General features: G+C 36.8%; 2 protein-coding genes across 2 annotated transcripts in view; one reads left to right on the plus strand and one right to left on the minus strand.

The window, feature by feature from the left end:
• The window catches only part of LOC145321994 (inactive dipeptidyl peptidase 10-like), a 155,630-nt gene that overhangs the window by 11,185 nt on the left and 117,931 nt on the right, over positions 1–26,514 (plus strand). The window lies entirely within an intron of this gene.
• LOC145323447 (intraflagellar transport protein 57 homolog) lies at positions 8,602–25,978 on the minus strand. The gene is made up of 16 exons (XM_080165850.1): positions 25,856–25,978; positions 25,532–25,590; positions 25,210–25,302; positions 24,804–24,834; positions 24,553–24,602; positions 23,133–23,193; positions 22,447–22,487; positions 12,943–13,027; positions 12,567–12,642; positions 12,197–12,333; positions 11,385–11,446; positions 10,972–11,064; positions 10,249–10,326; positions 9,677–9,820; positions 9,272–9,350; positions 8,602–8,999 (listed from the first exon to the last, which is right to left on the minus strand). The coding sequence occupies exons 1-16, from the start codon at positions 25,976–25,978 to the stop codon at positions 8,922–8,924; spliced, it is 1,290 nt and encodes a 429-aa protein (XP_080021976.1). The 3' UTR covers positions 8,602–8,921.

Below are 26,514 nucleotides of genomic sequence, written 5' to 3' on the forward strand. Positions count from 1 at the left end.
AGGTCACAGGCGTCTAAGGAGGCAAAGGGTGTGTATACCCCTCTTAAACTTCGAACCCCTCCTTTTATCCTGCAAAATTTTAAGAAATACATTAGAATGCCCTCCCCAAAACTTTTGAAAAGTGTCATTTAACCAACTCTAAGTCACTTTTCTAGGTTTTTATTTATTGTCTATGACCCTATCACTTTATATCTTAATAACTAGGCACTATATGTTTTTATTATCCACTATGCTATCACTTTATCAATGAATAAGCTAGGTTTTCTTGGTCAGAGACGTCTAAGGGTAATAACCCCTCTTAAACTTTAAAAATCCCTCATTTTACCCTCTTAAAATTTCAAGAAATACATTAGATTACCCTTCTCAAATCTGTCATTCAACCCCCCTCCAAATAAAAGCTTGGAAGGCACTGTTCTAGGTTTTTTTATTGTCCATTACCCGTTCGCTTTATCCAGGTAGGTATTCTATGTTTTTACCTTTTCCATGCAGGTTATCATACATATTACATAACATTTGATATTTTTGATAGCGCAGTTACTATTTAATTTTAATATATTCCTTCTTCTGTCTTGCTTATGATGAATGTGTACAACATTACGGTGGTAGTGTATGACAGTTTGTTGTTCGTTGTCTAAAATATATTTGTGTGGCTCTACTTGTTAATAACTAAAGCATTCCTTATTTTTTCTGTAGTCTTTTGTATATATTATGTTAAAATAATATTCCTTATTTAGTGTTTTTTTAAACTTCCCAAAAAATATACATATTATAGATTATGCTCAACTATATGAACACCTACCCATTCATTTTTTATCCCAAGAGAAAGAAAAATTAAGGTATGGCAGTAGAATTATCATAAACATAGAATGAATAACACCTTCAAAATAATTAATATACTATATATCCATATTCTTCACCCTAATCCGTAGGGAGAGAGTTGGTATTTAATACCCCCATCTAAAGATTTTGCCTATCATTTTAATTGTATGAATAGTACACTTCCAAATGGCAAAAAAGCAACTTTATGAAGAAGAAAAAATATTTTAGACTCATCAATCCGGGTGGCCACAAGAGCTATTTAAAATTCTATATTTTAAAGGTGGCCTAAAAATACTAAATTACATTGCATATAAACAACTTTATTTTCTATTATCTTGTTGTCAAAGGGATGATCCTCCATATAAAGTCGTGTATATTTCTATGTTTAGATTCCTGATTCTAAATTTCTTGTGTAATATAACGTGATTTAGCATAATCAGATAATGTGGAACACAGTCAAACGCCTTGCCAACATCTCAAAATTTTATTGGATTCGTTTTTAGCAGCGTTGCTTTTCTTCAACTAAGGTCAACCAGTACGTCCATCCGTAACAACGTTTCTTTTACAAATTTCTTGTTGATTGACAGAAATTACTAAAATATTAGAAATAAATGATCAAAATTATTTGAAATATCTACTAAGATCCATAACAATGATATTAAAAAATAACAATAAATGACAAAAATGTTGGTGATCTTTATTTTATTGAAACACTGGCTTAATATTTCTGCGCTACTATTGACTGAACATTACATTTATTGGTTAACAATGGCGAAAAACTTTTTGTTATACATATTTCAGAATTATCTCTATTACAATCTAGAACATTTTCAAATGTGTTGCCTTACCTTTTCTATAATGTTTACAAGGAAATATAGAACACTCTTTACAAGTGAAATACTTGAAACAAAAATATCATTTCTTTTTATTTACCCTTTTCAGTAATCATGAAACATTTTGAAGCACAGGCTGATATATCCTTATTTAAAAGTAGCAAGATATGAGTCTGCACATGAGAATTGACCACAAACAATTTTTTTAATTTTTTTTTATTTTCTTCAAAACTAACATTAAAAATGTGGGAGTTCGACCTTAAAGTTACTTTTCCCTTGTTCCTACAAATTGACATGTTAAAATTGAGGTCTAGTATAGAAGCCATTTATCTTTATAAAGCTTGCTCCACATTTAATACCAATTTTTATTAAAACTATGTCAAATATTGTGCATTGAAATAAGATTTTTAGGAAAGAATAATAAATTTTAAAAAGTTAACTCTTAAAGTAAACAAAAAATGTTTACCATTAGGGACTGCCTTTCTAGAGACCCCTACATTTAAGTTTTAGAAATAGAAAAAAAAATAATTAATAAACTATCATGTTTTCATTGGCTGATCTTATAACTAACCTTTGATTGCAAGCTCTTTGTCTGTATGTCCCTTATCTTTCTAATAATAAGGAATTCCTGCTTAACCATACTAATAAAATCACACTCCTGATATTGCAGCTAAAGTTAATATAATTGACAATTATTTTGTAGAGACTTTCCGTGTATGTATGTAAATTATCGAACATTATAACATACACATAGTAGACCAATGGATATATTATTACTTGGATCTTCCACCAGATTTTCATGTTCTCCAATAAAGTAAAGCATACAGCGGGCTAAAATAACGATTCACCCCTTCCACCCACTTTAACCCATCTCCTCTCCTCCTACTGGATGAACAAACTAACAAGTATGAGTTCCTTGTTAGTAAGCTAAATTGACGTCAATTCTTTCTCTGTCATAATATCCACATGTTTTCTACATCCATTACTAGACGATAAAACTCTTAAACAAAGTTTGTAAAGAAAATTTAACTCTTGACTTGGTAAAGTATTTAGAAGGAGGATTAAAAAGGGGAAAGTTCTTAAGAGCATCTTATATTTCACAGAAAAAAATAAATGGAGATTTTATAAAAAAAAGTTGCAAAATGAATTGAAAAATTGTAAACAGATTATGATACTATTAAAAAGTGAGGTTTTGTTTAACTATTAAGTTATTACTGACCAATTAACAAATTGTGTTCTCCATATTAGGAAAACTTTACATAGGTTCCAGGATGGTTTAAGGCTTTTTGATGCCTACTTCTCCTTTCTTATAAAGATGTAAGTAAAGGACTCAACCCGTTTGTGGGCTTTGTTATTTTTTAGATTTTTTTCTTCAATTAAGAAGAAAATAAAAAAAAAATTGTTTTAACCAGGTAGGGAAGTGACAAACATTTTGGGGACTTTTATTAAATATCAAGAAGTTGGTTGAATCCAGCATTGTATAAACTGATCATTGATCAACTAATGATTTTAGTCTACAGAAGAGGTTATTGTGGCCATCATTATTGTAGATACTATTGCCCATCAATTTATCGTCCATTATCTTATCCCTTATGATCCTAATGATAAGTATATGTATAGGTAGAAGTCTATCTCATTTATAATTTTTTAAGATTCCATTGTTTTTCCATTGTTACATGGATATTTATGTGTGTGGATGGTAGGAAGAATGCATCAGAAAATGGTTGGAAAAAGGGGGGTAGACTTGTAAGAAACATTGTGAAAAAGTTTTTAAGATAATTCAGTAAAGTCTATTTTGGAAACTAGGGGGACCCTGTCAATCTTTGTGCTGTTATTATATCAACATAACAATCAAGTCTTAAAAACATTATTCGAATGGATATATTATTACTTGGATCTTACACCAGATTTTAAGATGTTTATGTTCTCTAATAAATGACCCCCCCCCCCCTCAACCCCCTGTACCACATCCTTTCCTACGAACGAACTGACCAATAAACGAGTTTCATGTTGGCAACCTAAATTGACGAAAATGTTTCCACTTGCATAATATCCAGGCATATTCTATATACATTATCATTTTTTATGCAGTTATTTGGATAATGTTTGTAATTTCAAAATAAATTACAGGCTATTTAAATCTTTAAGTTATATGTCAGCAATGGGAACTTTGATTTTATAACATAAAATCGATATATTTGACAGGGGAGGAAAAGCGTGTTTTATGTATTTAACTCACTTCTAACAGTTAGGGAGTTGAATCCATTTTTATAGAAGCAGAAATATAATCTATGATTATGGTTTGGACCCTCTAAAACTGTAATCTACCTTTCCACTTTCCCCTCTCTTGGTGAAGATATCTTCAACGCCGATACGATTTTTGAAATGTAAGATTCTACTTTCCCCTCTCTTGGTGAAACGCCGATACGATTTTTGAAATGTAAGATTCCACTTTCCCCTCTCTTGGTGAAGATATCTTCAACGCCGATACGATTTTTGAAATTTAAGATTCCACTTTTGCATCTCTTGGTGAAGATATCTTTAACAAGAGAGACAAAAGTGGAATCTTATATTTCAAAAATCGTATCGGCGTTGAAGATATCTTCACCAAGAGAGGGGAAAGTGGAAGGGTAGATTACAGTTTTAGAGGGTCCAAACCATAATCATAGATTATATTTCTGCTTCTATAAAAATGGATTCAACTCCCTAACTGTCTAACTTTCTTTAAAACTGAATTTATTATTTTCTATTGTATTTTTAGAAGCACAGTTACTCTATTATTTTGTAGCGTATAATCTACTTCCATGACGGCCATTAAGATATTGTTCATCAGCCCCTCTTGTCCTACAAGCAGCTTAAAACTTTCCCTGGACGGACTAATTAAAAAATTTTGTAGGGGGAGAAAGTCACTCAAAAATCAGACACATGACGTCATAAAAATGAGGATGATGAGAGAAGAAGTGGGAAATAAAACCCCTAAAAAAGAGATGGATAATCCTTCATTTTTATGACGTTACGTGGCTAATTTTTGATTGACTTTCTCCCCCTAAAAATTTCACTGAGAATGGTAGAATGATAGGTCACTTCGTTCTGAAGATCTTAGTGGACATAGATACATATGGTCAGAGAGGCATTCTGTACTTTATTAGAGAGTATACCATTAAGTTAGTTAGTCATAAAATGCATTTTATTACATATTTACATATATAAAGATAACTTATTATTATGTATTTATTTTCTTAACTTATTGCATGATATTTAATACATGAAAACTATAAACTGACTGCCTTAAAGCAAAGCCTTGAATACCAATGTGCGGATTACAATACGTGTAGCTGGTTGTACATTTTTGTATTGATGTAATTTTGTAAATAAACTGCGAATTTGAAACATTTCATTTATTTTTAAATATTATTAAACTTAAGACTTTGTCTGTATAACATAAAACTTCGCTGTTAACACTGATATATAATTTTTTTTCTCGTATTCATTCGAATCCGGTGGATAGGAACCGGTTCTCATCCATACGTAAAAACTATGTCTAGCATCGTATTATATCCAGTTTTCTACGAATATAGAAATGTACAATCATAAGATTAAGACCAGTTTTTTTAGTCGGTGCCTCCGGCACCTCAGGGCTAAAAAAAACTAGTTTTAATCTTATAATTGTACATTCTATATCCGCGGAAAGTCGTTTATAATACGATACGAGAAATAACTATTGTTGTATAAGGAAAAGTGGTTCAGAGAGTTTTTTCACTCAAAAATTGTAGCTTCATAAATACAAAGAAATTCTTCATTAAAAGATCATTAATTATGGCGGTTCTAGCAGAAGAGAGAAAAAAAGTATTGTATTGTCCTCTTGAGCATTACAGACAGGCGGACCAAAAGAGTTGTAGAGTAAAGACAATTTTCACACAAAAAAATTCCATGTAATCTTAAATAGCAGCCGATAATAAGGTTTCCCCCCATAAACGTAGCTGACAGGCAGCCATTTAGAATTATATAGTAGATTTGTTACTAAAACTACACTCACAGACAGACAAAAAGACAACTTCATTTGCCAGTGGTGGTTGTTATCTAACATGAGTTCAAATTAAGTTTTGCACAGAAATCTGGGATGAACAGGGATAGGACATTGGAGATAATTAGTTTTGCCACAATAATTAGACTAGTATTGGGTACCATACGATTATTTTATTAAAAAGACAGTGTTATATTCTTAAACACAGCCATTGGCCCCTACCATCCATGAAAAATATATTTCTATTTTAGAATTCATAAAAAATTAATTTCCGTCTCCTTCCCGTTTTCAATTTCTTCGGCAAATAGCAAAGAAATGTTTTAGTAGAATTACCTTATTCAATAGTTGAACACCAATACAAACCCATCCCCTCCAGCAAATGGAATTATTAATACTTGAATCTTACACCAGATTATCATGTATTATAATAAAGCGATGCTCGCAACTGGCTAAAATAACGCTACCCCATCCACCCACTTTACCCCATCCCCTCCCCTCCTACTGGATGAACGAAGTGAACATAAATTTTTCCATGTTAATAAAACTATGTATATCTATATCCATTACCCCTTCCCCTCAAACCCTTATAATTAACAAGCATGACCAAATTTATCTAAATGGAAGCCTAAAATAGTGTTAGCACTAATATTAAAGAACAAAAATGATTCCTCGTCTAACACACCATTTCTAATTTTCATAGGTATAGCCAATTAAACATTTTATGATGAAAGTAAAATAACTTATTCAATTTTAATAAATTACTTTTAGAGTTGTTACTCTTTCATTATCGTAGCTTATTGTTAAAAGAATATTTTTGCAAATTTGAAATTGATTGTGCAATTTCGAAGGTACCTGGATTTTCTATTAAAGATATTAAGTTACAGACAAATTAAAGAAAACGCTATAAGTTTAGTGGATTGGGGTTTGGTTAGGCGTCCAGTTGCTGGTCATGGAATGTACACAATGTTTCTTTTCAACATGTTCAGAGTTCATTTCAAATTCTTTATGTAATTTTAGTTACGATAGCAGATATCAAAACTTTAAGCACAAATTTTAAAATTGATGATAAATCTATGTACATTCCAATTCATTATAAACAAAACTACCCCTTCAGTAGATTAAAATCATCAATTCAAAAGTTTGCACACCACTGGTTTGAATTAACCAATGAAGATTTAATGAAAATACCAAATTTTAAACCCAACGAATAAGATAAATTTGGTTACCAGAATACTTTACTATAACCTTTAAAATCCTAAAGGTTAGTTTTCAGCATCGAAAAACATACATAGCCTATAGGACTGACTGTATCTCACTCCTTTTTACTTTTCTGCACAACTTATGTACAACGTTGTTCTTGGTCTTAGTAAACAGAATGTTTGTTTTTGTGTGACATGCTGGTTTGTGTTTGGATTTGATTGTTTTATCATCATAAATCTTTTTCCCTGTGCATCCTTCCCATAGGCGTGCACATGGGGGGAGGGCAGCAGGAGTGAAATAATTTTAGTTTAGTTTTAAAAATGTAGGGAGCTTCGTTCATCTATACCTCACCTTAACCACCCCCCTGTATTTTGGATAAATACTTGGAGTGCATAATTTTTGGCGCATTTACTTCTACCTCTCCCAGCTAATTTGACTTGCACGCCCTTGGTCCTACCCCAAAACATGAACGCAAAACTGGACATTTATGTTATACTATGTTGAACACGTAAAGGGTGTTGTCTATAAATCTAAGCTTCTATCACTTTACAGGATGTCCGTCTGTATCTCTAGTTTGTATTATGTCTACTATGCAAATAGTCTGTAATTTACCGACAAACCTTAGTTTGATAATTATAGAATAGCTATGCTACTGTAAAAAGTTGACAAAATAATAGATCTATGTTTGCATTTTTAGAAGTGTGATACTTTCCTCGAATACTAGCAACCCAAATTTCCCAGGGAGGAAATTTTATTACACTAGTCCCCAAAGTTTTAAAATAACATTTTCTTATTAATTGGCTAAAAACTTTGGAGACGTTAATTGAATTTTGATTGGTTGGTTCATTAGTTTGGGTGTCCAAATATTTTAACCGCTTTTTGTAATCTATAGAAGGGGTAAATTTGTGTATTAATATTGGGGATGTAATAAATTTATCGGCCATTACCTTTCCCTCAGTTCTTAGCAATTTTCCTGAATAAAATAAAAGTATCGTGTCCTGAATTAAGTGAAGCATAAAAAAGATAAATATAAAAAGAGGTATTCAATATTGTATTTATATATTTTGCAAAAATGTTAATGATTAACCAAAATATTAGAAAAGTTAAGTTTATTTTTCCTTTCATTAACTCGTGCTCTCATTCGTTGGCTTAAAACTTGGAGGGTTTTCATTAAATCGTGTTTGTTTGTTTAACAGACCTATAGTATAGATGTATATACAGACAACAACCTCCCTTAATTTTTCAAAGACCTCTTTCGTCTGCTTCTAAATCATTTTCTGCTACTTAGCTGTGAAATTTAAGCTATACCATTGGTTGATTTTCGATGACCCATGCAATGGCAAGGTTGCACAAGACGGTTGCGATTGGGAGATACAGTTATTTAACCCTTTCTCCCTCTAGTGTTTTACTCTAATGTTTCAACAAACAAAAGGGTTCAAAAAATTCCTACAAATGTTTTATCTACAGAAAAGGTGATATTGTTTGTCATCATTATGGTTGTAAATAAAAGTTATGTTATGAATGGACTCGAACCTTCTATCAACAAATGTAAAAGCGAGTGGCCTTACCCCACACCCATTAAACTCCTTTTTAATTTTTATAAAGCTTTTAAGATAAAACCTTATTAGGTAAGATAAACTAGAATCACAACATCCACGGTAGAAAAGCTTAAAGAATTATGGATGGACAAACGAGCATATCTATATATTATAAAAAATACTTGTGTTTTTTTAAAATGTATTCATATAATTTATTTTTTAGAATACTTTAATTAAAATTATTTGATTAATCTACTTATGAATAGATTAAATTTTAATTGGTACAAACACTACAACTAGTTTAAACATGTTAATTTATAAAAAAAAGAAAAAAAGAATAACATAAGATTAAATATCTATTTTATATACAAACATATATATTTATTTGCTCGTTTCATATTAATTTGTCTTCAAAATATGAAAAAAAGTGTTTGGGGGGATTTTTTACCCTTGAAACGAGATAATTACCATTTAAAGAATAATTTATCAGATCTCAGACAAAATGTTTTATATTTTGAAAATATTATTTTGTTGAACTGCCATATGAAGATCTCTTTGAAGGTTTGTCTTATCCTTCATTCTCGCCTGAAATTTATAGTTATTTATTTACAGTTTTATTAACCCCAAAGGGCCGAAAGCCCAGGCTATCCAAACTGTAGAAAATTTATATTTGAGTATGGCCTAGGACCATGTCTAATCCAGTGGATATAAATCGGTTTCGAAGCCCAACTGTGCTTTTGTTCAATCCAAAATTGAAAGTTGAGGGTCAATTTCCCACCTCACACCTCAATTCAAGTGCCCCTAGAGGCCTCTAAAGGTGTAGCCGATAAGTTAAAACAAATAATGTTGTTGCTAACCTGTAAAAGATTGTGTTCAACTACACCGATTCTGACGTCCATAGCAACTATCTCAGCTTTCACTCGGGCTAATGATTTTCTATACAAATGTTTTTAATTTTATTATTTTTGTGTTTTTATTTAAATTAGATTTTTTTTGTAGAAATGGAATTTTTATAATTCTTAAAAATATATTTTCTTTTATGAAAGCAGAGTCTGTGCAGTTTCTACCAAAATAGCTTTTTAAATAGAATCTTGGAATTTTCAGAAAGTATATAACACTGGCGTAAACCTTGAGGGGTTAAATATTTACTCCGCCCTGGTAAAACTCTGTGCACGCCACTGCTGAGTCTATACTTCATATGGTTTACTGTTCTTTTTTACCTCTTTTTGAACAAAATTGCCTTGAATTCTATTATAATTTACCTGATATTAACCAACGGAGAACCATCTGTCATAGAGGTGCCACGCTCCTCCATCTCTGATTTAACGGACTCCAGATCATCCGTTATCTGGGACAGAAGGCGGGATCTCTCCGTTACACCGCCACTTACTGATTTATACTGCTCCCTAGAAAATAAAAGACGTTTTGATGGATACATAATCTATAGAATATAATATAGAACGTATAGCTCGCAATAAATCCTTTAATTGGACCAATAGGAAACTAGTGTAAGAACAAGCTGGCCACATTATTTGTTAAAAAGTGTAAATAAAGTATCATTTTATTCATGCTCTGCCGAGGAAAATTATATTGTCTAAAATTCAGTTGTTCGTATTATTCGAAAAAATCATTTTAATATAAATAAATTCTTCAAATATCTCAATGTAACCCATAAAGACTTTTTACTATTATCTCCTTTTTTTAGTAAATAAGATTAATGCATTGATACTGTTTAAAATACTGAGTGTATTGAAGTAAATAATGTCATGTGGTTCTCTGGAAGTATTATATTGATGTAATGCCAGTATTAAAGTTTATCAAGAATGGTACTAACCTAGTCTGTGCTAAATGCTGAGATAACTGTTTGTATTCACCTAGCGGAGCCTCTAATTGAGAATTCAAATATTTCTCCCTGAAATTCAAATATTTTGTTAAAATCATAGCTACTTCACAAGTAGGAAGATAAACATGACTTGAAAGACGCGCGTAAGTTCTTCGTACACAAATATATACTTATATTCATAACAAATCCATAATAAGGAGTAATTTTTTGTTTTAAAACTATGCTATTACTTTTATCATATTGCTGTTTGAACGCAACTTTTCTAAGTATTAATCCTTGTTAATTCCTTATTCACCTAGTACATTTTCATAATGAAAATTAACCTATTATGAATTTAAACAAAGACCAGTAGTAGCTTACAAGTGGTCGCTTGAGCACCGATAACCCCCCCCCCCCTTAACCTTCAAAATAATTTAAATAGGGAAGGGGGGTAGTTTTTTCGTATGCCTAACCAGTATGGAGGTCTCTAATCCTTGGGTATTCAATATAACCTAACCTAATCTTACCTAAACAAATAAACAAACAAACAAAAAACTACCCCCTTCCTTTATTTTTTTTTCAAATTGATAGAGGTGAGGGCTTTGGTTATTATTAATCAAGTGAGTTCTTTATGTAATAGTGCTAAAGACTGTAATATCTCAGATATCAAAATACATATATAATCTTAAGAAAAATTATTGACAGAAAGGATTTTAATTGATTTATTGATAGTACCTGCTACTGATTTTCTCCAAAGTTTTACCAATATCTTCTTGAAGCCTGGCTAGGTTAGTTTTTGTTGTCACGAGTGAGTCTTGGATTCCCTTTCTAGAAAATTATAATAGTTGTTTATCGCATTATTTATAGACAGCTTTCCGCAGACATTAAAATAAAAAATCATTGAATTAAAACCGAGGGTCCGAAGGATAGCATTTATAAAAATCAATATTGATTTTATGATTTTATTTTATTTTCCGTGGAAAATTTATGATATACATGATTTTTCAGTGTGGGTGAAAACCGGTTCTAATCTAGGTGATAATTTCATTTTTAATTTGTAAAACTTCTACTTTTGTAAAGACTGCCATTGTAAGTTTCCGAAATTGAAATATAATTCTTGCTTGAGTAAATAAAAAAATTGTGTGTACCTGTATTCATGCATCTGTTCTAAATGATGTCTCCAGTCTCTAGCATCCACTCGAACTGTTACCTAAAAACAATTACTTTCAGGCATACATGAGTGGTTATTATGTAGACAATCCAAAATTTGGATCATGTCTGATTCTTAGCAATAATGTTTGTTTTCATACTTTTTCAACTTTTTTTTGTGTCAGTCTTAGCCTATAAAGATTTAGAGTGAATTCACTTAAATAGTTAAATAGTTTCAATAAAACCTATCCCAAAAACATGTATTTTGCTTTTATTTTTCTTGGTGCTTGCGGGTTTATTTATATCTGTAGGCTGAGATTTTAATGAACAGCATCAATCCTGTTTTGAAATAATCGATTAGTCTTAAATCTGCCCTATATTCAGCAAAATTCAAACTAATCATATTATATTCTTAATAGATGTCTAAATAAAATTCATAAAAGCAAAATTTAAGTGCACATAATTTGCACAAATTTAAGTTTGAAATTTAATATTGATTAAAGTTCAAAATTCATCTAAATAGGATAATTACTTCATTTACTAGAATTTTTCATTTTATATTTCATGTCTAGCTCTGAGATATATTCATGTAAATGTACTTGAACATGAAAGTAAAAACTAAGAGAATTTAAGTAATTCTTGGAAAAGTATTGCATGTGCTGGTAATATTAGCCTTTACATAATGAATCCTGCATATGTACCATGTCTTATTCTCAGTAAAGACACTTATTTCTTTTTTTTTTACAAAAACTTAAAAATGCATTTTGGAACATTTTCACATACTATTTTAATCCTTGTCAAATAATTGTACCTTTAATTGTGGAGCCACTCTTTCAACCTCCAGGTTCCAGGCTTCAGCATCTGTATTGCTCTGGAGGATCTGTTCAGGTTTATCTCTGGCCTCCTGCAGGCCTCCAACTCTGTCTATGGCATAACTTCCCATGTTATCTAAATAATTATAATGCAATCTTTCTCAATTTTAGAATTAGCTTAAAGTTATGAAAGTACAAATATATTTTTAGCTCTTGAATAAGAATTCATTGAATGCCAATACATTTATATAAAAAATATTAATCATCAATAAAGAAGGGACAAAACCCCAATCAACCTTAGGGCAGAGGCCAAGGATTCTATTAACTAAAAATTAATGAAATGATATTAAAACAAATTAAAAATGTTACCTATGTGAAGAATATCATCCTCTTCTTCTTCAGAATATTCTGCAGCCATCTCCTCCTCAACTCTGTCCAGATTTACCTTAAAATTACAAGCATTCAGTTTGCTATGTAAAAAAATCAGTGTTCAACTACTTAACTATGTCAAATAATCACTCAACAAATGTGAAAAATGTGAAAAAAATGTGAAACCTAAAATAGGGTCTCCTTGTAGTTTCTCTTTAAACCTGCAAAATCTTAAACAAACATATTCATATGCTTAGATTATTGTCTATATTTTATTTGCCATCCATTTCTGAATTAAAGGATTTTGATTGTTGTTGATTAGCTTTTAATGGAAAAATTGGTTATGATCTAAGCAAATCTTGTATTTGGAAAGTACCTCCATATCTTCATCAATATCTTGATCCTCTTCTTGGTCCTCTCTGCCAGGAGGAATAGGACTGTTCCAGGTGAAATTAGAGGACCTATTAATATAAATATGTAGTGCAGAAAAGTGATTCACTTGGCAAATAGTGCGTGTGTGGTATTCGGCAACCATGAGCCATGCCTATGGCACCCCTGACCGGGGTTCGGGGGTGGGCCAAAGGCCCTCCCCCGAGTCCTGGGGAAGGGGTCTGCCGACCCCCTCCCTATGCCTAAAATTAATGATTGAATCTGACAGCCTTATTATGGTTAAGCTGCATTGTTAATTCCCCCCACCCTTCTCAGGGATGGGGGATCATTATTGCCCAAACTGACTATTGTATATGTATTATATTGCTTTTATTTATGATTATTTATTCCTATCTGTGTAGCTATTGTTTGTTGTATATAACTTTAGTAATCCTTAGACCTTCAATAAAGGAACAACTGAATAGATGCTGTTTGTTATTTAGTGATTGTTAGAGAAGCATAGCTTCTCTATAGTAAGGTGTCCACGTCTGTTCACACTGCCGTAGTCATTTTGAACTCTGGTGTCTGCCATTTATCCTAGGCGGATACCACAACTTTTGGTGACAGCTGTGTGAGATTACGGCAAACCACAAGTGTAGAGCAGACGCGTAGCTGAGGCTAAGGTACTCCCAGCAGTGAAACTGGCAAAACTGACACAAGCAACCTGAATTACCCACCCTGGATAGCAAGGTATAACTCTGCATCCGGCAGTTGTGGAAGCGAAACAGCGAAACTTGACGGAGAACCGCGAGAAGCGCCGACATCTAACGGAGAATTGAGCGCTCAAGGGCTGAAACAGGCCTGCGGACTGGCTGAAACAGGCCAACTAAGTGCAAACGGCTGAAAATAGGCCAACATTTACTGCAAGAGATAGCAGGATTCGAACCAGCGGCACTAGCAGGACGGGACATTCCCTGCCGCCATCAGCCGGATTCGGATACACGGCGCTGCAGGACGGGACATTCCCTGCCGCCGATAGACTGAAACACGCCAAATAGCTGCGAGCTGCGAGCCAACATACGAGTGTAGTGTACCAAGCAGAGGAAACTACGTCAACTCCAAGTATCCTGAGAGGCTACAGCGCAGCCACCCATCTAGAAAAGCAGATATTATATCACATTGTAGGGATTGCCACCCTGGTGTGATGGCTAAACAATAGATTTATGAGCAAGGATTGGCAAACAATTTGTTGTGTATTGTGATAAAACTAAAAATAGAACAGGCTTGGTAAGCAAATCTGTTATGTATTGTGATAAGGCCAAAAATAGAATCTAGATGTAATATAACAATGCCTTGATAAACAATCTAACCACCCAAGCCTCCAGCACAACAAAATACACCCCTTATTCCAGAGGAAAGGGAGGGGCCCACTCTCCATTGAAGAAAATACAATCAAGGTGACATAACAATAAGCCTAGGATTAAGGAGAAAGGGCACCATTACCTCATCACACAGTTACCTCAAACCCACAGCACTCCCCCTTCCCCATAGGGGGAACGGACGGCTTTACCCCGTCCCCTCACGCGCTTCCCCCCTCCTACCCACACTTGACTAAGTCCGCCCATGGGGTGGAGCTAGCGACCGGGAAAACAGAGCGCCATTTACAGGTCGCGCAACAGAGTTCGGGACATATCATAAAATTCAACGGACAAAGCGGACCAATGAGAGAGCGAGTTGAGGGATAAGTGCGCGTTTTACCTGTGTGCGCGGATTTGACGGTGCGTAAGCGCGCTGCAAGGAAAGGAGATTTCACGCACACACACACACACAGGAGCGGAGCTACTCCATAGCATCTAACAGAGATATTTTTAGAAAATAAAGAATTACAAGCTTCTCCCTCCTATCTATAGTGTGATAAAGGAAAACCCAATCAGTTCCTGACAGCAGTTCAGACCCTCAACAGCTATCTACCCCTACCAGCCTACTCTACAAACCCAGAATAAAACTAGTGATAAGTACATCCAAGTTATATCTTTGTAGCTAAACTACCAACCTAGTGATAAACAGTGTTGGCTGCTAGGCTAGAAAGCCTCAAGTGTAAACCATTTATCATATTGTCTTACAGCTTTGTGTCCCGCTGCTGAACCGTTGACCCGATGGAGCAGCCGCAAGCGCCAGGAGGCGACCAAGCCCAAGGATGGCTCCAGGATGACCCCCAGCCGGCTCCAGCCGAGTACCGCAAGCTGATGCTGAGTAACCTGCCGGAGTATAGAGGACCGCCCAAGCAATCCTGGAGTTCCCACATCCGCAGACTCGAGATGTCATGGGCGGCTTACTGCGTGCCGCCCCATGACACCCTCAACCGCCGCAACGCCCTTTTACTGTCACTGGTAGGGCAAGCGGCGGAAATGGCTTCTCATCTGTTTGGCGAGGCAGGCCAAGCCTTGACATACGAACAAGTCAAGGCCGAGTGTGAAATGTTATTTCGTCCAGCCTTTGAATCCCAGACTTTGAAGCAAGCCTTCAGGGATTACAGGCAACACTCGACAGAACCTATACAAGCATCCACAAAGTGTGCCTTGTATAGGGAGGCCTACAGCCATGAGGATCTCGAATTATTAATCGATGAATTAAATCGTGGCATTCGTAACGCTAATGTGAAACGTGAAATGATGAGTCATGAGATCGCCTCTGTACCTGAGTACACGAGGCGAGCCATGTTCACCGTCACAATGATTACCAAGCAGCTGAAGGAGGGTGTGTGCCTAGTGGACGCTACCGACGGGCTCACGGGATCAGCCAGCGTCCAGTTGCCCAATTACGACGAGTCGGAGCCAATGGAGATTGGCACCTTGGCTCCGGGTCTCCACCAGATGGGGAAGGTCGCTCCAGATGACAAGACTCCAGGCCGCTGTTTCCGCTGCCAAGGGAGAGGCCACTGAGCTCGAGACTGTCCGACGCCTATGTAAGTCAGCCTAGAGGAGAGACGCACCCAGCCACGCCGTGACCGTCCTGCCAAGTGCGAGCGTTGCCACTATGCTGGCCATACGGCGGCCGAGTGCAGAGCCGAATGGGACCAGGTAGCCGGCCGTAGGCGCACCGCAGACAAGGGTGCTCCCCCAGGAAAGCCCAGCAGAGTAGCCCACATGGAAGGGAGCGCGCCCCCAGCACCACCGCAGCAAGCAGCCGTCCCCAACGCAGCGGGCCGAGCCGACGGAATGCCGCAGTTTGGGACCGTTCCAGCTAGAATCAACGTACTGGGAGGCGCGGCTGAACCCAACCGGGTTGGCCTGGGCTTCAGTCTCAACCACCTGGGGCCGGAGTTTGTGCAGCCCAACAACATTGCCGAGCCAGAAGTTCTGAGGCCCCAGCCCTTTAGCCTAAACATGATGGGGCCTGCCCGACCGAGCCTACCCAGCAAGAGTGGAGGGGCGCTACCCAGCGTCACTGAGACGGTGTACGGGGAGGCCCTGGCGGCCGTTGAGCGAGAGAGGCAGGAGGCGCTAGCCAGCGCATCAGAGTCGATGTATGGGGCGCCACCCAGCGCCGCCACCTGCGATGACTGGGGGGTGCTATCCAGCGCCTCCAACCTGGTGCCTGGGGCGACAACCGTCGCCCCCACCGAGATACCTGGATCCTGGAACGAGCCAGCAGTCCCAGAGGAAGGGGTGACACCCGTCACCCCCAGTCAGCCAGCGCCACCAGCCTGTCAGGAGAGCCCAGTTATACACCATCCAGCGCCCCCTGCCAGCCGAGGGAACCCAGCTGCCCAGCACTTCCAGTCGAGCCAGGATAAGTTAAATTTAACAAATGTGTTGTATCCAAACTATTGTAAAACCCCAACCTTGCCTGTGCCCCCTGCACCAGAGGCTGGGGAGATTGAAATTTGGGGATATAAGGACTTGCCTGTGCCACATGCACCTGAGTTCCTAGGGCAGGGGAGGGACGTGAGTCAGGGCGAGCCTGTGCCACACGCACTTCAGCCCCACGCCACTGGGCATGCCATGGACAAGGGAAGGGACCCCTTGGGGCTAGGGGAGCCGACACCCAGGCAAGCGCCAGTCGCCTGCCAGTCTGTCATTGGGGAGGGTATCGGGGTGCCCCGAACACACAAAGATAACGCTCAATGGAAATTTGTATCTAGCCAGGAGCAGCCCAGCCGTGTCCAGCCCCAAGAAGCAGCCGTGACCCGAGCCGAAGATCCCCAGCCGCGTGCGCGAGGTAGATGGCTGTCTGGTAGCTTCTCACACTGGTGGATGGTCCTGTGGGGACTACTGCTGGCAGCCGTGTGGCCTACAACTAGCTACGTCCTGGTAGGGTGGGACTGCGCCAACCCCACCCACGTCACAGCCTACAATAAGGAAAAGATGTGTAGCACAGAACCGCTACACCAGGAGGTGCCCCTGGGCCATGAAGTACATGTCCTGCAGCAAGTCAAGATTAGGGAAACAGTGGACATTCAGGTGTGGGGTATGGGGTCACCTCAAGGTGACCTCGGTCCCCACCCTCATGAGGCCAACCAAGATCGATCCAGAAACGTGCCGAGACCTGGCCAGGAACCGAGTCTACACGCTGCCAGGCAAGACCCAGCCACTGACGTTCCAGCTGAACCATCCCCTGTTCTTCACCCTCGATATGGTGGGCGCCCTGGTCAACAGCCCCGAGGGGGTGGGTTGTGAAGGGGAGGACGTCCACTTCGAGGGCCAGCTGTACCGCAATGAATTAGTGCTCCAGGAACGACGGCTGCTGGTCAAGGAAGAGACCTACGTAGTAGAGGATGGACGGGTGGAGTCCCAATCTGACCACCTGGCCTTAGAATGTCCCCATTCTGAGCTGTCTTGCATCACTGGGGAAGCAACCTACGTGTGGGACCACCTGGGGAGAGATTGCCCCTTGAGGCTGATCCGCAGCCTCCAGCCTAGCCTAGTGATGGATGCGTTCCTGGTTGACCATCAAGCCCAGTTTTTCATCAACATGACCAACCCCACCTCAATAGTGAACTGCGACTTTGAGGCCCATGCCACCAACCACCCAGCATTGTTCGTGGCAGCTGACCCGGCCGCGGCAGCGCTGCCCAGAGTATCGGCCAGGGATGTGGATGTCCCCCTGCAGGCCCAGATACATGCAGGTTACATTGGATTTACCCTGGAGACACGCATGAAAAGCACAGCGGCAGAAGAAGTAGCGGCCAATTGCTGGAAGCTCCAGCAACTAGACCCGGCCCACCCGGTGCGTGTCCAGGGGAGCACGTTCTCTGTGCTGAGGGGAGATGTCCTGCTCCAGCTTACCTGCCAACGCAACAAATACGTTGTCCGTGAAAGCAAGGAATGTTGGGACAAAGTACCAGTGGAACCCACAGGATTTGTAGACGCCGTGACACGGGTGTATAGCGGCCACGCCACCAAGATTCCCTGCTCCTCCACCTACCCCCTGACTGTGCACGCGGAGGAAGGCTGGATAGAGCTAACCCCCGCACCTAAGAAGAGGCCACCCCCGCTGGATACGCCCAAGCAGCTGCTGACAGAACCCTTGGATGACTTTAGTTCGGGAGGCTTGTATTCGCAGGCTGAGTTGAACGACTGGCAGCAGCTGCTAGCGTTCCCAGTGTATAAATCCGCCATGCTGACCGGCCTGTCCTATGGCTCATGCGTTCAGCAAGGTAGCTGTTCGGCCACCGGAGACCATGGGATCGTGTCCTACAATATCGACCGGCTGGCGGAGGAAGGAGAGGCCGCCCTGGATGTCTGGGCTGGGATCAGACAAGCTATTCACGAGTGGGGAGATGGCGCAGCCATACTGTGTTTGCTGTTGTTGATCCTCAAACTGCTGGGGGACCTGACCATCATTTCCCTGGCAGCCGCACAAGGAGGTGTACGGGCCGCCATGAATGCGATGTCACAAGTGTTCCTGTACCATCCAACCTTGTACAGGAAGGCCTTGGCCAGAGCTCGGCTCACCCACGCCAAGTCCCGGGACTTTTCAGTAGACTGGGATGCCATTCCCATCGGCCGGGAAGCCGCCGAGGAAATGGTGTCCATGCAATCAGCCGATAGCGGGCATGACCGCCCAGGCAGGCCTGGACCGCCCTCTGGACGACCCCGCGGCCCCTCGGGAGGCCAGGCTGCCGCTCAGACGGTCAACTTGGCAGCCAGTGCCCCAGCCGCTGCCAACAACAACCAGAATGCCCCGCTACTGACCGGCCCCGCAACAGCTGTGCCCCACGCCAACCTGACACCTGCCGGCGCCGAGCTACGTGTCCAACCGAAGCCAGCCTCTACCTTCTATCCCACGTTGGGAGCCCATCAGCCCTGAAAATCACCACTAGGATTCCATTGAATCATTATCATTTGTACATATCTTAGCCCTAAGGAGCGGGCCGAAGGCCTCAACCACTGTCGGAAGTCTGGCAGGGAGACTCTCTCCCAGCCTTCCGAGGGGAGAGTTGTGGTATTCAGCAACCGTGAGCCATGCCTATGGCACCCCTGACCGGGGTTCGGGGGTGGGCCAAAGGCCCTCCCCCGAGTCCTGGGGAAGGGGTCTGCCGACCCCCTCCCTATGCCTAAAATTAATGATTGAATCTGACAGCCTTATTATGGTTAAGCTGCATTGTTAATTCCCCCCACCCTTCTCAGGGATGGGGGATCATTATTGCCCAAACTGACTATTGTATATGTATTATATTGCTTTTATTTATGATTATTTATTCCTATCTGTGTAGCTATTGTTTGTTGTATATAACTTTAGTAATCCTTAGACCTTCAATAAAGGAACAACTGAATAGATGCTGTTTGTTATTTAGTGATTGTTAGAGAAGCGTAGCTTCTCTATAGTAAGGTGTCCACGTCTGTTCACACTGCCGTAGTCATATTGAACTCTGGTGTCTGCCATTTATCCTAGGCGGATACCACACGTGCACCATATACATTATTAATGAATAGCTTTCCCACAAGTGGCTGGTTGAGCACTAAAACTCCAACCTCCTTACATAATTAATTTTTTTTTGTATGCCTAACCTGCTGGTCCATCTAGTACCCGGTATACTCTAACCTAATTTGATCTACCTAATAAATATCCTAATCTAACCCAAAGTAATAAACAAACAAACTACTACCCCCTTATTTTCCATTAATTTAAAAAAGTAAGGTTTGTGTGGGGATACATTTTGATCTTGGCCTTTAAGGAAGGTGATATTTCTCAGTCAATATCACAAAGAAAATAAATATACAATAACTGCAAATTTCTGTAGACAAGTTCTATGCTTTTTTTCTCTGTTTACGAACAAATTTATCTAGAAAACTATCTATGCATATGTTAAAAACTGTAAATTTAGAATAAATATATATAAGCCATATATTCTATATAGCTTATATGTTAATTAACGATCTAACAAGTTTAAAGTGTGTAAAGTTTTGGGACATTCATTTTGGAAAGTGTACAACAAGCTGTATTTACTCTAGCAGATAATTAGTTATTACTGAACATTATCAAAATTTTGAGGTGATAGTGTAAAAATTATATTGTATTAAACTAAATACAATGAGCTGTATTTAATAAAGGCTTTTAATTTCAGTTAATAGATCTTACAAAATAGACTTAGCATGCCCTTGCTTAATTTTAGATTAAATTAATTCAAAAATTAAAATTTATTTAAGATTCCAAAAGTTATAAAATTATCTATTCTTACTGCATAATAATTCTTTGTTATTTTTCATTAGGAATATAGTAAGTTAGTTAGAAAATTAGGTATTATTTGTGGACAAATTGTTTAATGAATGCTACATTATTATCTTTTTACTAATTAAAAGATGTATTAAACGTGTAGATAATTAATGTGAGAATAATAAAAAAGGAAAATACATTGAGTTCTTTGTTACGATGAATAATATTAGTATTAATAAGCAATTAATATAAAACATTACAAAACTTGGTCTTTTCCTTCAAAATGCCTAGTCGAGCACAGAAACACCAACCAATTCCTTATTTCTTTTTTGTATATTTGTTTTATTTTAGGAAAGGTAAGGTTAGGTTATATTGGTTACAGGGTAGCCCAATATGTTTGTCAAGTTTAAACAACAACAACAAAAAACACCACCTATATTCTTTTTTTAAAATGAGGGGGGGGGGAGTGACAAGTTTTTCTTTGCTTGCTAGGCACTTAAAGGAAAAGCTTCTCATAATAATAATAGTTATTTCTTTCATCGTATTATAAACCGCTTTCCGCGGGTATAGAATGTACAATTATTAGATTAAAACCATTTTTTAGCCCCGAGGTGCCGAAGGCACTGGCTAAAAAAACTGGTTTTAATCTTATGATTGTACATTTCTATATTCGTAGAAAGCGGTTTATAATACGATGCTAGACATAGTTTTTTCGTATGGATGAGAACCGGTTCCTATCCACCGGATTCGAATGAATACGAGAAAAATATATTATTGAGTGTGTTGATTCCTCTATCTGTGGATTTTTTGTGGTTGATTGATTACATCTATTAGATAGCAAATGGATTACAAGATCTCAAAGGCTTTATCAAAAGGATCTACTATTTCATAAAGGGAATGGTAGCTTACACAATAATAAGTAAAATTGTGAGCAAGCTTAAGGTCAAGTGCACTTTTTAATTCTAAATGTTATTTATGTTGACCAAACGCATATTTAAAAGCAGTTTGACCTAATAAGCGCATTTGGCTGGAATCTTACTCGCAACTTTACGGATTATTGCGTAAGCTACTATTCCCTTTATCTTCCTTGTTAACTTTTTTTTCTTTTTAACTCTCACAAGAGAGAAAACATTTACCAAATTTATTAGATTAAAAGATAAAAGAAAATATAAAAGAAAAGTTTAGGTATTAATTAAATAATTTTGGAGGTTTAAAGAAATTTATTACATTCTTTATTTTAGTTTTTGGAATCGTAGCTACCCTTTAATATAGGTGGGTTTTCTTTAGAGGGTAAAAGAATTATTACAACCTGTTATGGTTTTAAAGCTATTTTTGGGGGAACCGCAAATATAGGTATTAAATAACTTCAAAATTTTATGAATTATTATCGTTAAATAATAATTAACGATATATAAAATTATAAAGTTTAATATAATATTCCTTTTAAAACTAATATTTTATTGGCTTGTCGTTGCTGTCCCATTTTTGTACAAAATTGTCCTTTTTCCTGTTGAGTTAAGATCATTAATTAAAACCATTATTCTTTCAGAGTCAATATTTTCCCAATTTTCTTCTCTTTTAATTATATTTTTATCGTTCTTCTTTGTGCCAGAATAAAGATTATATTAGACATCTGGGATTGATAGGACAATGAACGATAAATTGATTAAGATTAAGACAAACAAAACTACCTCTTCTGTACACAAAAATTACACTAAAAAATTCTGGTATTCAATCCAGATTTTAAAAATGTTTATAAAGCCCAAAAAGAGATTGTGTATATAAAACTTAGGGAACCAGTACAATTTACATTCCAATGTTTTATCTCCCTCTTGAAAAAACTCATCCTTACCTCAGTGCTTCGTCGCTAAGTCTATCCAAGACGAATATTGCCTAAAACAATAAATCATAAAATGATAAAAAAAATCTTCCTAATAATTGTGAGGTTTCTTTAATCAGCTTTTGAAAAAGGATTTTTTAAAACCAAAAACCACTATAAAGGTAAATTTTTTTTTTATAATTTCCTGATGTTCATTATAACAAAAATCACAAACTTATCAATAGAATTATTCATGTTTTCAGTGTTTAAACATAGGTGGTTTCTCTCAAACAACTCCCCCCTTCCTCATTTTTAAATAAATTAAAAATAAGTGGTAGTTAGTTTTTTTTAACTGAGGTGGATTCTTAAAAAACTTATGCCTCACTAAAAATTCTTTGCCTTACTAAAATTAGAGGGGAAAATTTTTCCTCACTATTTTAGTTAGGCAGTGAGCCAAATTCACCTCTGTTATCTTTTTACCTTTGTTTAGGTTAGATAATATTAGGTACAAGGAAAGCCCACATGGTTAGGGCATCCCATGTAAAGGTCGGGCAGCGTGGGTTGGGCATAGAGTAATCCCACCTCCTTCATTTCAATATATCAACAACAAATGAGATTGGGTATTGAGGCAAAGCATCAAACAGTTTGCAATTGTAACAATTGACCTAAATGACGGACATACCATAGTTATACAAGAGCAATGCTTCTAAATAGTTCACCTGTTCTCCAAAGCCTTGCTTTAGTTTACTCGGTGCAAAGTCAATTGTCACACCCAACTTTCTAAAATATTTGACAATATTATTATAATTGAAACAGTAATAAAAGTAACACAGTAAATTATTATATTAAGGTAGTTCGGTCCGTCCGTCCGTAACGGATAGATCTGATCGTTTAGAATTGTCCTATCTATTTAAAACTTTGTATAATGATTCCTGTAACCGTTATGCTCGATTTAGAAAGTGAAGCAACTCTATAATCATTACTAAAACTTCCGTATGTATATTTAAGCATACAGATTTTTAACTTTATCGTATGATAAAATAATCCAATTAAATTGATTTTTGGAATGATAATTCCTAGGATACAAGGTACAATATTTATTCTCACGACTGATTTGTCATCTTTGTTTTAAATGTTTTCATAGAAAAAAACTACCACTAAATAATTTAATAAATAACTCTTTTGTGACATTCAATAGAAAAAAGAAAAATTTTTAAAGAAAAAAAACTTTGTTAAATTCATGTTATACGCTTACATAAGGAAAAATTGTATTTAATTTTAAAGTTGTCGTTAAAACTTTTACTTGAAATTATTTTAAATTTTAAAAGTTGCCACAAAATTTTGTCAATTTTTTAACTTTGATATCGAGTTTCAACTTTAATAATTTGAAAAGACTTATATAATGTTTTCTTTTACCAGCTTATTTTGAGGGTTTAGGGATCAACTAATCTAGAAATTTTTTTAGTAGTGCAGCTACTGTATTATTCTAAATATCCGTATGTACGACTGTCGTAATTTTCTCGTATTTCAATTTTTTTTCTAAAGAATCCTTGGTCCCTTGTTCTGTCAGACATGCTACAAAATCATAACTATGAAATCATACAAAAGTCTTCTTTATTTATTTTAACCCTATCTTTCATATGACTATTGAACATCTCAGCTAGATCTTTAAATCATTGTAGTGGTGAGCCAGATCGGGGTGAGCCAACTTTCCACCATGAGAGCACAGCATTTTATGAAATGCCGCGCTGTGATTGGCTGAAATTCGGCTCACCCCGATCTGGCTCACCACTAAAATGATTTAAAGATCCAGCACTGATCTATAACTCACTTTTTTCGTTTGTCCAAACATAATATGTGTGCTACTTTGGAAATTGTTATTCTTGTTAATATGATAATAAATTATAATATTTGTTTTAGGTATGTCTCGTATTTATTGCTTGGAATGACTTAGAAGATAGGTAAATCTTTGCGTTGCTTTCCCACAAAACGCAAGTCGAGCACTGAAAACCTTGAAATATTTTAATATCAGAGGTGGTTAGATGTTTTACTAATCCTAATCCCTAATGTATGCAAGGTATAATTTAACCTAACCTGGCCCAAAGTAATGAACAGTCTAAATAAAAATTTTTGTCTTACCTGACAAATTCTAAAATCTTTGAGATGGTGGAATTTGGATCATCTGTTTCCTACAATTAACAAATATTATAGTCATAAGAAACGTACCTTAAACAATAATTTTAAATTCAGCTCTGTGAAAATTTCATTATATATCACGTCAAAACTTTATTACAATAAAAACTAAATAAGAGTTTCATTTTATTTTTAATGTTAAAGATTTGAAAAAGATAATTTAAATGTAGACAACAGTTAGTTTCTCTTTTGTTTACCTGGGGTTGATCAAACATTTTGCCAGATTTTCTAATAAAACACATAATATAAACATCTTTTTTTTAATGTTCTATCAAGATTAGTTTCACCTATTTTGCTTGATTTTTTCCTATTTTTATTTTTATCTAATTTTCTCTGTTATTCCTTTTTAAACGCAGAAACATGGCTTCAACAAAGTATTTCTTCACTTGAAAAAGTTTTGCAAGCTAATTTTAAGAATTTTAGTGTATATAATATTTACAAATTTTAGGTAAACCATTTTTTTGATCCATCCATCCTAGCGATTTAAAAAGCCATGCAAATTACATTTCAGTTTTAAATTTAAAAAAAATGAAATCCATCCATCCTTGAGGTCACAGGAGCCATACAAAGTCAAGGAATATTGTTTATGTCTATTTTGCGTTCCTTATGAGCCAAGCGGCCAGAGAAGTGAATAGGAAGAATTGTTCGCCAGAGTTGGTTTGCAGCACAAAGTAATGCCGGTTCAGTGGACGCATCCTGTCATAGATTAATTAAGGTTATTTATCTTTCTGTCTCTTAGGTTAAGTTAAGTAAGGTGTAAGAGATGCCTTTAAAACATGTAATCAGGAGTCGTGATTGCATGACCTATGGCAAGCTATTGTGTAAATGAGAACCATATAGGTTCGTCGGTTAGTGAGATCCATCGGTACATGCAGACCAACACACAGGCCCTGTTACTTTTGTAATGAAATTATAATAAATTTACCTCAATTGACCGACAAATTCTTCTTCATAGTTTAGTAGTTTTAGCTTGTCTAAAAGATCCTAAAAAACATACAGACATTGCTATTGCACATCTAAATTATAACATGGCAGTAAATTATTTAAAAATCATTGTTAGCCAAGGCTAGGTTATATTAGATTATATTAAATAAATGTAGCCCCGTAGGGTTTGAACAACTACATAGGGAGTTGGGTATAAGGAATAAACACTAACCCACATCCCTACTCTATTTTACTCTTTAAAATAGGGGGGGGGGGGGGTCTGTGTTCACTGGACATTTAGGAAAAGCACTAGTTAAATTCCTACCTCCATAACCACAAAGGGCATGTAGATTTGACCAGGACCTATTTCTTCTGAGCCTCCAGCTCCCCGTCCACCCCCACCACCACCACCTCGTCCCTCTGCATCTGCACTAGTTTCTCTGGACATTATATTTCTGCAAGTAATTAACTATGATTAATCACTATGGACAAAAACAATAACTTAATAACCAAAAGTAAAAATTATTGTAAAATTACTTTAATACAGGATACTTTTTACGAACCTAATTACATTCATGGACCTAATAATAGAGATGTTTCGCCTTTAATATTGTACCTCGTTGTCATAGCAATCAATATTTGAAAATTCAGATGCTTAGGATAATCGAATGTGTTAAAATCAGCATCTTTTAAATAAATGTGCGGGCTTTCTTAGATCAATGATAGGTTTGCTATGCTTTCTTAACCGTTTTTAACTGTTTACCTGTTACAGGAATAATCTAAACAATTCTTACTTGTCTAAATTAACAAAAAGAGCTATCCGTTACGGATTGGCAGACTGGTCCTAATTTTTGCTTTGCTTTTGACAGGTTGTCAAATAAAACATGATAAAATTAACAATATTCAAGAAATTGTTAGTCTTACAAGTAATTTAATAAACTGCATACCTACCAACATAGTGGTATGTTATTAGAATGGTATTTT

Source organism: Acartia tonsa, chromosome 6 (assembly GCF_053477335.1).
Source record: "Acartia tonsa isolate MP-2025a chromosome 6, ASM5347733v1, whole genome shotgun sequence".
In the NCBI taxonomy this organism is placed as follows: domain Eukaryota; kingdom Metazoa; phylum Arthropoda; class Copepoda; order Calanoida; family Acartiidae; genus Acartia; species Acartia tonsa.

Bases quoted from the DNA above. Each gene is read 5' to 3' on its own strand.
- LOC145323447 (XM_080165850.1), bottom strand. From the start codon at position 25,978: ATGTCCAGAGAAACTAGTGCAGATGCAGAGGGACGAGGTGGTGGTGGT. The intron at 12,643-12,942 runs GTACTTTCCAAA...TGTAATTTTAAG, and splicing joins ATATTGATGAAGATATGGAG to GTAAATCTGGACAGAGTTGA. The intron at 9,351-9,676 runs GTAAATTATAAT...ACATTTGTATAG, and splicing joins TCTCCGTTGGTTAATATCAG to AAAATCATTAGCCCGAGTGA.